Here is an 11,040-nt window from a genome sequence, read left to right as displayed (position 1 = left end):
TTAGCAACTTAGGGTGCCTCTTTTAAACTAGGCCACCCTCCCCTTTGGTTCTCTATCATTAACAGCGTGGGGACATTGTAATAAGAAATACGTCTGCATCTGTCCCCCAATTCCGCATCCTATTCGGTAATCTTCGGTATCGGTGACCTCCAGCCACCAAACACCTCTGTCCTCGCCGCCTGTTTTCCTGCTAGCCTGCCCTTCTGCCTTCCCAGCCTCACGTTCTGCTCCGCAGCGGGGGGGGGGGGGGGGGGGGGGTCAGCACAAGTGCTTGCTCCCTCCCTGAAACCCGGAGTTCACAGGTCTTGTCTTCTATGGCAAGTTCAGGTCCGAGAGTTAGGGAGATATTTTTGGCCAGTGGGATCTTACGATTCCCTTCAGATCACACCTCGTTATGCTTTTGAAGAAAGTGTTGTGTCCGTCTTCTCTGTAACTGTCCTCCGGAATCAGTATAGAAAGCCCTTGGCAGCTGATAAAGCGCTGGTGTGACTGACGGATTATAAATAGGAAAGTGTGCGTCTCTGCCAAGATACTGGGATCTGAATTGCACAAATCTCTGCCACTGTCTCCTGTGGAAGATAAGACTGTTTTTACGCAGAGGCAATGAAAGCTTATCTCGTCCATCTCCAGAGTTTGGAGGTGTCTGTCTGAAAAACAGGAGAATCATGACTACATCCAGGTTGTGATATCAGAAATCTAACAATATGTTTTCGATGCATTAATCTCAAAGCACTGAGCAAAAAACAAGTACATAAAACTGTTAATGTGGACACATCCTTGTAGCCATTTGATAACTATTATCAGTGTTTGAATTGTCATAACAAAATGTTTATTAATTTAAAAAATACCCTAGGGCAAAGAAATATAGGGTTCAGAACATTAAGTTGAAATGATGGAGAACCAGTTTAACTGCCAGCGGGAAAGAAACCGCCCCTCCAGGCAGCACCCTGGAACAGCAGCCCTTGGAGTTTCGAGGGTCCGCCCCTCGGCAAGGGCACTCCAGGGCTCCCTGGGCCAGTGCTCACGGCGAAACTGCTAGCCCGTCCTCCACCCTGTCATGGTGATGTCCGTTTTGGGGGAGTTCCTCTTCAGAAGGAGCCCAGGCTTGAGAAAATGACGGCTGGGGGCAGGCCCTAAGACACACACTGTGCGCGGCTCCCACGACCGACTGGTCCCGCCCCCTCGTTTCGCAGATGGGGAAACCGAGGGTCCCTGGGACCAAGGGCACAGAGGCAGCAGGCGAGTGCACAGGCGCTGACCCGGTGGCTCTGTGCCGCAGCCCCCAGCTCTTTGTCCCGTCACCGCGTGACCCCTGTGTCCCCAACAGCAGGTGAAGGTCTCCTGGGAGCCAAGCGGAGAGACTGCGCTGGGGAGGGGAAAGCAGCAGGGCAGCAAAACGATGCTCTAGACGGAGACGAGGGGAGACGTAAGCGGCGAAGGAAACTGCTCATTCCATCACTTACTGTCAGTCGGTCAGTTCCCTTTTAGCTCTGTCAGCGTTGGGCCAGTTCGGTACAATTTGAATGAGAAGGGCCCCGGACATTGATAAAGTGCGCGGACCACGCGCACTACGTCCACTCCCACCTGGCCTTTCCTGCTCGCCCACCAGCACGCTCACGGGCACTACGTCCACGCACACCTGGCCTTCCTGCTGCCCACCAGCACGCTCACGGCACTACGTCCACGCACACCTGGCCTTTCCTGCTTGCCCACCAGCACGCTCACGGGCTGGTGGAGGGAGGGGGCCTGTGTCCAACACGTGGGAGCATTCGTTTTTCTGGCTCATCGCGTCTAGGGAACATTGTTGCGTTCAGGTGTCGGAGACCTCAGCCCATGTTCTTATATTGGCATTTTTAAGAGCAAATAAATACGATTCAGCAAGTCAGGTAAGCTTGGGCTACTGTGGTAACACCTTCTGCAACTAACTAGAGTCCCCGTAAATCAACCACATACTTTTTGAGAGCAAACATTCTCTTGCCCAATTAATTTTCTCTCAGAAATGAACCCCCAAATGTTTATTCAGTGTCACAGCAATCCCCTGCTTTGGGAGAAGAATTCCGGTGACTCTGTATCTTCATGGGCTACCGCTTTTGTGAGGCATTTTGCAGTGGTAATGCGATTTCAGTCGAATTCGAGGCCTAAGAAACACCCTTCGCAGTAAGACTAAAGACCTTGAACCAGATTTTCCCACAGTTAAATTTTTTTGAAAAATGGCATTACATGTTTCAGGTATCGTATTCCCCATTTAAAAACACAGGCTCTGCGTCCGTCTGTGCAGAGCTCCTGTCCTCCGTGTGCGGAGCTCCCTGAGACCCACGTGAGTTTTTTCCCAGGGAGTCTCCAACAACGTCTGAGCAGCCGCCGCGACAGGATGGATGGAAAACAGTCTTTCACTGGAAAGATAACTTCATTGTGTCTTAAAAAAACACATTTATAAGCTTTGAATGTATATTTGGATTTATTGATTATTAGGACCATAATGAATTCACATTGTAAGGAAAAATATCTCCAAGTACAGGAACCAAATTTTCTACCCTTCCACTGATAAAAGCATAGAACTAAATGAAGTAATGAATACACTTTTAATAGCTTAGAATCATCAGAAATTGTTCACAGGTCGAAGATAAATGCAACAGAGAAATTCAGTTATGCACATCATAGTAGGAAAGTTTTACAGGCAAAACATTTCTCAAGAAGCAATCTTTTTGATACCGCTCATGATATGACACGGTAGGTTGCACTGTGGGTACTGGGTTTGTCTGCTAGTGAACGTTATCACGAGCATTCTGTACATGACATTCGTGCCAGAGAGACAACGCATACAGCTACAGCGTCTGAAGGACTGACCCGCACATTGTGGCACTGCATTTCACGCGCGGGAAGCATCCGTCAGCTGCCCACTGCGGGGCAGGTTGTGCACTGGGGTCGGCGGGGAAGACCCTCCTCTCCCCTGCGCGTCAGCTGAGCGCTGCGTCCACGAGCCTCGGGTTGTGTTCTGTCCGGGCCCACAGTTCCAGGGCCCATCCCTTTGGGGTCTGTTTCTCTTTGGGAACTAGAGCCCAGTTTATGGTTTGATTCCCTGTACCTTATTCCTACCCTGCTTTTCATTTTGTGAGTTTTCTTTTTTAAAACTTCAAACGAGAAAGCTGCACTTCCCATAGGCCGTCCTCCCTGTAGGCTTCCGAGTGGTCGTCAGGAATTGGCGTTGGACTGCACAGCCTTCACAAGCCGCTGGTACGTTTCTGACTTTAAAAACCTGGGGTACGAGTCTCTCTCCATGTGCATGTACACATTCTCTGGGCCTCTTCAAAGCACGTCTCCGTGGGTTCGCGGATATTCCTGAAGATGGCTTCCCTTGTCGAACTGTCAATGTTGATCTGAAAAGTAAAATCACGTCAGTAGGCAGAATGGAAGGCAACGCCATAACGGGAAGGTCTGATTTAGCCCCCGCCAGCCACCCTTTTCAGTGGAGTGGGGTTACTTTGCTTCCAGTCATATGGGCCCCTAAAAACGCGGGACATAAACTCTGCTTCTTCAAAGTAAACATCCACCCCCATCCCGGATAAAAATAACAAGAGGCCCGAGACCCAGCAACCTGCAGAAACCATTGCTTACTTAGGAGGTTGCAAGCGGTTTGCTAGCGGAACCTACAAACAAGGAAGTTTACAGGATGGAGGTCTTGTCTAAGGAAAAAAGGGAAGTTGGTGCTATTTTAAACTTCATCTTCCTTAACAGTCATCAGTGGTGACCTAACTGAATTTGCCCCCAAAATAGGAAGAAGGTGAAGAGACGTGGAGAAATGCAGAAGTGGTCATTGCAGCAAAACAAGTATTTTCCAGGCATGAGCTTTGAGGAACCAATCAATTAGGCAGGGCTCTCCAAGGCGGCCGGATCTCACGTGCCGCCGGCTCCCCTGCTCCCCTGGGCAGCCACGCTCGCTCCCCCTCCCCCACACCTGGAGGAGCCCCAGTGTACCTGCTTCACTCACGACCCCGTCTTCCCCAGGCCTTTTTAAATGATCGGCTTTGACATCGATGTGAACATCCACCGGCTCTGCTGGTTTCCGACTCGGGGGAGCCGGGGGCGCTGGTGTGGAGGCACAGCCTTCGCCCAGCTCCACTATTTGTGGTACCAGTAGTTCCTAGCAACGCCCATTCTCCTTTCTAAATAACTTTACTGGGGATTAAAATCACTTATCAAGGAGAGGCTTTGGAGCTACATGGACCTAACCTTGAACCCTGACTTTCCCGCTTAACCGCTGCGTCCCACTGGACATGCTAGCTAACGACGTCTCTGGAGTCTTCGCTGGGAAATAAGGTGAATGACACCGACTTTGCAGAGCTCCAGGAGACACTGGTGTCAAGTGCCTGGCACATGTGTGTGCCCGACAGACTGGGCGCCCTGCTTTCCATTTGCCGCCACCGCTGGGCCCTTACCTCTCGAGGGGACTCTGGCTGGATGTAAAGCTTACACAGCTTCTTGGCCTGAGAAATCCTGCCCCGTCGCGAGGCAATTTTCTGTAGGTTTCACAGGCCATCCAGAATTTGATATTCTCGTCACTGTGCTCCATCTTTAGGTATGCCGTAGACCACCGGACCATCTAAAAGTAACGGGGAAGCTAGTTGGTTTTCATGGGTCGACATCATGGAAAACTCTGAAGAGCACATAATGCGGTTTAAAAGTGAAGTATAAATCAGAGCCCCCAAATTATTTAACAAGTGACTACTGTGTAACGTCACACACACACCACGTCACAGTCAACTCTGTCCACCTGGGTTTCGACAGTGCCAGTCAGTGGTGTGGTCACCCCCCATTCCTTGACTCTGAGTCACTCAGAGAAAAGCGTCCACTGGGGTCTGTGGGTCTAGGAGGAGAGGACACAAGGACCCAGAGACGGGGACTTACTTTCAGGTCAGTGGATAGAGAGGCCTGGTCATGAAACCGCCATGAAAAATCTCAGACCTCAAGCTAAGGGAGGGTAAGAGCAAGGCTGAATGGGAAATAGCCCACCCATGCAGAAGTGATCGACCAATCGCTTGTGCAGCCCGTGGTGCTTCTCAGTGCCCAATGAGGTCAGAGAACGCAGACAGATGAAAAAGTCAACTTCAGGTTCATGGCTTACTTGGAAAAGGAGGACTGGGGACAGAATGGAATTGGAAGGGGGTGTTGAAACCCGCCTCAGAATCTAGAACAGGCCAGTGGTTGTCTGCGACAGAACTGTGACGACACTGGATGCCAGAGCTCAGCACCCCCAGCTCTGGTCTAAAGCAGCCCGTCCGGAGCAGGCAGATGAGGGCAACCACGTGAGCAAAGCTGTTCCAATGGAGGCACTGTTTTTGTAGGTGCTAGACACGGAAGAAGGGGGCGAGGCAAGCTCAGCCCGAGGTAACACATCAGTAAAACCTTTGGGAGGACCAAGTATTCTCAAGATTCAAGATCAACACCCTGAGACGAATAGTCTACTTCCGTTGGTGATGAGGACAGCTGGAATCTCTGAGAAACAGAGTGGCTAAACGATGATTCCACGTAGCCTTGATTGATAGCAGTAGAAATGTGTGTGCAGGCACATTGGACAGGCGACTGAGCCTTCCTAGGTTCTGATGAAGAATGTCTTGATTCAGTATCATTGACCAGGGGAAGAAGTAACGGTAATCAGATGGAATGGCAACGGTGAGTAAACCCTTACTGCCGTTCCTAACATAAGAGATTAGTTCCTAGCACTAGACTCCATGGCTTCTACTGGCTCTGTTAGCAGTGATAGGACAATAAAGATAACAAGTAAGGTATTTTGCATCCAAAAGAAAAACCCAAATCGAGGCGGATCCCTTCAAAGGAGGCATTAGGGTTGGGGAACTCTGGCCATCTACAGGAAGTATTCCATCCTGGAACACCCCAGAATCTACAAGAAGCAGTCCATCCCGGAACACCCCGGATCAGAGCAGGGCTTGTCATTTCACCTGTGACACTGGGCGGCAGGGGGTTCAAAAGCACCATCACTGGGGAGGACAGACACGATGGGGTTAGGCTGTGGATAAAAACGTGACCTCAAACATTAAATGGGGTCAATATTTCTACCCAGTGGGGAGCATGCTCGTAAACTCGGGTTTCCGGCAAGAAGTGACTTTTCACACCAGAGGGACTGTGGGTTCTGCTGCGCCTGGACCCCAGCCTGGAGAGCCAAGGTGGGAGGGTCCAGAAGGGGCAGGGGGCTCTCCAAGTGGAGAGGTGGCTGGATAGGTGGGCACACCATTCACTTCACAAGTAAAGCTGGAAGCCGAGGATTTGCCCTGTTTATAGGAAGAAGCAGAGTTCTGTTTAAGAACATAAAAGGCAATTGGATATTTTGTGCTCAGAGGCATTTTGACTGAGTGCTTCACTGAGAGCAGAAAATAAGGACTCTAAAATAGGAAAGGAGCCATGAAACAGGAAAGAAACGAGACAACCAGATAAAAATCTACAGGCCCCGGAAGGGAGACTTAACAACCAGGCTGCTTGGATGGGTTGAGTGGCTGAGCAGGGTGCGGGTAGGGAGACACTTTGGAAACCAACGGCACGGTATTCTGAATTTGTGTTTACATCCTGTTTAGCCTGATTGCATAGGAAAATGTTGAGAGTTTCATTCCAGAAAGCTGCCTGCGAGTTACTGGGATGCTAATCTCATGCGCCGTTGTCTCGTAACCTCGTGAGAGCTGACCCCGACCACCGGGACCTGTCTGGTATTTCGGGTACGGTTCCGGTGTGTAGAACCAGTGTTCACATGATTGGTGTGTTCCGCAGAATTCTGTCTCCGTTCGACTGATGTTTACAACGTAAGCCAAGTTAGCAGCTGAAATCGCGTAGGGACACAAGTGTTCCCAGAATCCGAGTAATTACTGAAAATCAGGACCTGAACGGCTCAGTCTAGACTTTCTGTTGACTCACACGAGTGAGTTACAAGGCGGAAGAACAGCCTTTTTCGGACCCGGCAGCGGAGCCCATCCTGCTGTTCAGTGGGCCCCTTCCCCAGCAGCATCCTCAAGCGACAGTGGTTCTGCTGGAGCGGAGCGAGTGGGATGAGCAGCGGCGCTGGCCGTGAAATCGAGAGACGTCAGGGAGGGGTTTGCGTCACGCACCGTGGATGCCTTTTCCCTGAGTGTGAGAGCGGCACCTCGGGAGTCACTGAAATTTATGTTTCTGTGACACACGCTGGCATCTTGGTGCCGGGGGAAAGTCTGACATTGCTCTCGGCTGAGTCAGAGCAGGGCCCACCTGTTATTTAGGGTTGCTAGGCAGCCAACAAATACCTTTGCTTCACGCCGTCATTCAGCCCGAAAGGTGGGTTGCCTCAGTCTCCCATCAGAAATGGTCTACACCAATTACAACCTGTTCTGTTTTCCCTTCGTGCCACTGGGACAATGGATCCTGTAATTCTGCCATCCTCTCTACGAAGGTTTAAGTGAATCTTCTTTTTGGTTTGAAAATCTCTGTGTGGCTTCGATGATATTAACCCTTTTGGTTTTTTCTCCTAACTTCTAGTTTAGGAGCTTAAAGTACCATAGGTTGTTTTTAATACAGAAACTTCTAATAAAGGTAGCCATTATTAACAACTTCTAATATTTAATTTTATTCTACGAATCCTTTGTCCATCTTTAACTGACTACTTACTAGTATTAATTTATCTATGCAAGCACAGATACATAGACAAATCACCTTATTGGTACTATATGTGAAAGCAACTTTTATCACTCTTGCATACTGAATATCATGTAGTAAAAAGGAAACACTTTTTTCCTTTTCCTTTTAAGTCCGTTGTAGGGCTAAACTCTCAATTACTGAGCTAACCTACTATTATTGACTGTTTAGATCATTTCCCCTTTTATGGTACAGATTACCCTGCATTGAACGTTTTGGTTTATGAATCTTTTCATCTCTAATTATTTCCTTAGGATGAGTTTAAAGGAGTGGACTGCTCGATTGACAATGTCATATTTTGGAGACTCTTGATCTCTATTGTAAAATTGCTTCCAGAAGGATCTCATTATTTTTATTACAGTTTTGAAATGTCTACTCACTCTATCCTTTTCCAATCTGTATTTTTAAAATAGTAATGCTTAAACATTTTTCTTTCTTACTGAGCTTTTCCATCTGTGAATTTGAAATCTTTAGTTCATTTTTCTTTTGCATTGTTAGTGTTTTCTTGGGTTTTCAGATCTCTTTATATATGTAAGAGTATCTGTTATATTTATAACATTATCTTCTGTTCTCTTCTTACATGTTATTTTTATGTACGATTTTGAGAAATATTTGTACACTAATCTGGAAACACCTCAATTCATCTCTCTTACCCTGATTTTCATCTTTTCTGCACTTTTATTAGACAAAAATCTCTAAAACAAAAATCTGGCCAGGACCCTTTATTTGTAACCTTTGAACCTTTCTCATCACCCTAGCGGTGACAGCCAGGCCTCTTGACAGGTGGCCGCAGAGCCATAGGATACAGGGCTGTCCACTCGGTCCCCTGTCACCCCTGGCCACCGTCTTGGTTGACGCCCTCCTGTGGCTGGCCGAGCGGCGTGGTCCCCCAGTGCCGCTGCAGCGGAGCTCCTTCCGTGGGGCAGGCTTTACTCCCCAGTCCAAGCCTCGGCTTAGGTTTCTCCATTTCTGGGAAAACTGCTCTGAGTCAGCCCCATTCCTGTCAGTGGACAAAGAACACCTCGTCCATACTTGCCTGAATGATGTCTCCCTGTCTGTCACCGTGTGCTCCATCTGTCGGTTCACTCTGTCCCTGTGCCCGCTCCTGCACACCCATGAGGGCTGGGACAGCACGTGCCTCCCCGCCAGGTGCCAGGTGCCCGCGCCCCGCCTGATGGACAGCAGGGACAGAATAAACAAACACCTGCCCACCCTGGTTCGGGGTCCCTCGTGCTTCTGCACTGTAAAGGGACTCCCATGGCTTTTGAAAAGTGAAGCCAAATTATTCAGCATGCAGGAAGCAGCAACGACCAGAGGATTGTACTTGGCAAAGGGCGTGAGAATTAACGGGACAAAGGTGCCGAGTGGGAAGAGCTGAGGCACGGCGGGAGGGAAAGTGGGGGCTGGGGAGGCACCATGGCAACGGCAGCGAGGAGCAGAGGTTGGGACAGTCATGGGGGTCGGAAGCTGCCAATCCATGCGGAGCAGCCCAGACCCGTTCCCTGAGGAAGAGAGCTGAGGGGTGGCTCAGCCTCTGCATCAGGGGCACAAGGGGGACCGAGGCATCTCCCAGTGCCTTCCCGTGTCCACTCTGTGCCATGGGAAGGGGGAAGGTACCCGGGCTAGCAGAGGGTGGCCCCTCACGTGGACGGCTTTCAGCAATAGCGCAGTCTGACACTCTTCACCCTGGCGTGCCCAAGGCACTCTGCAGGCGACTGTAGTGACTGAGGAAGGGAGAAAGGGCACAGGACATCCAGGGATGATTTTGGCCAAGATGAAAAGAGGGATGTCAAGTCTGTGTGATTCAGAACACTCATGTGTCCGGAATGGCTTACTGCGTGTCTGCTGTGCGTCTGCGCCGGAGCCCACGGAACGGGCCAAGGAAACACACAGCTGAGCCTTCTCGCTGGACCGCGTCCCTGCGGATTGGAACGGGCGCTCAACATCCCCCAGCCGTCCTGCCGTCCTTCCTGGCACCATCCGGCTCTCCAGACCTTCAGGAGCTGTTCGCAACTCCTCCCGTTTTAAACGGCCGGCACATGCTCCACTCAGCTCTCTGCCGATGCCCTAGCCTGAGACTTCGCTCATTCAATCAGGTGGACATTCCCTGCTTTCCCTCCGTCAGAGTGACCAACTGTCACCCACTGGCACCTGGATCTGCCCTTCCTAACTTCCCTCCCAAGAAGGAAGGACCCCTGTTCCTCTTCGGGCAGCCAGACAATTCTTCTTTGACTCCCACCTAACTTTCCTTCCTCTGTCCCATTGCTCGTAAGATTGTCCCTATCGTCACCACGGCTGGTAGCTTAGTTGGTTGGGGTGTCATCCTCGTACACCGAGCTTGTGCATCTGATCCCCAGTCCGGGCACTCGAAAGAATCAACCCATGAATGCATAAAGAAGTGAAGCAACGAATTGATGTCTCCTTCTCTCTCCCCCTCCCTCTCTCTCCAAAATCAATACATAAAAAACATTGAAAAAATATTGCCCCCACTCTCTTGACGTCACCAGTTTCGTCCTCTCTCTGATTGCCGTCATCTACCAATGTGCGGCCATATCTCCCAATAAAACCAGTGACAGCTGTGACTGTCCTCCCAATAGTGACCGCATCTTCCCATCCAGCCCATACTCCTTCCTCTCTGCCCTTCACAGAGGAACTCAGTGGAATCACTCGCCGGCCCACCGCCCTGCCGCTTGTTGCCCTGCCCCCTCCGCCACGGCCCTGAGACCGCCCCTGCTGAGGCGCCGTTGACTTCCACTCGGCCAGATCCGTCGTCCCAGCCCTGTCTTCATCTAACGTGACTTCTCAGCAGCTTTAACACAGGTCACAGCTCCCTTGCCGAGAGGCGCCCTTTACCTTCCGTGGTCATCCACTGCGTGGGGCAGCCGTCACTCGCCCGGTGCCTTTTCCTGTCTCCTTCGCCGACCATCCCTCTTCTCTGAATGTGGAAATGTGAGCATGCACCTGTTTGGCATCTCTGCTTCCCACCTCTGCCCCCTCCCTCAGAACTCTCCCCCCAGTGACCTCAGAGTCCCTGGCTATGTTAGGGTCCGTAGGCTAATCACTCCTAGCTTTGCCTTCTCCACTGAGTCCAGTCTTGTTGGGTTTATTGCAACAGGCCTCTCACTGGTCTCTGCTTTTCTTCTTCAGGCTAGAGGGGTCTTGTGAAAGCACACTGACTCTTGAAGTCCATGTTTGTTCGTGGGCTTCACCTAGAAGACCCCAAGCTCCTGGCAGGTTAACTTCCATTGGTTGTTTGAAGACACTAACCTCACTCATATCTTGGGGCTTTTTGAACTTGGCTGTCTGCTGCTCCGGCCTCTGTCCCCAGGTCCCAGGATGGCTGTGTCTCAGCTCAAATCCTGTCCCTTC

General features: G+C 50.5%; 1 protein-coding gene across 1 annotated transcript; it reads right to left on the bottom strand.

The window, feature by feature from the left end:
* Positions 1 to 2,298: 2,298 nt before the first annotated feature.
* RGS13 (regulator of G protein signaling 13) lies at positions 2,299 to 4,647 on the bottom strand. Its single transcript, XM_036016100.1, is given in 4 exon segments — positions 2,299 to 3,293; positions 3,296 to 3,377; positions 4,437 to 4,519; positions 4,522 to 4,647. Coding segments are annotated over 4 exon segments (345 nt in total). The 5' UTR covers positions 4,601 to 4,647; the 3' UTR covers positions 2,299 to 3,192.
* Between the last annotated feature and the right edge of the window lie 6,393 nt (positions 4,648 to 11,040).

The sequence above is a fragment of the Phyllostomus discolor genome, chromosome 15, assembly GCF_004126475.2.
Source record: "Phyllostomus discolor isolate MPI-MPIP mPhyDis1 chromosome 15, mPhyDis1.pri.v3, whole genome shotgun sequence".
Taxonomy (NCBI): domain Eukaryota; kingdom Metazoa; phylum Chordata; class Mammalia; order Chiroptera; family Phyllostomidae; genus Phyllostomus; species Phyllostomus discolor.
The sequence above is the reverse complement of the archived record's forward strand: the minus strand, read 5'-3'. Positions and strand labels throughout refer to the sequence as shown.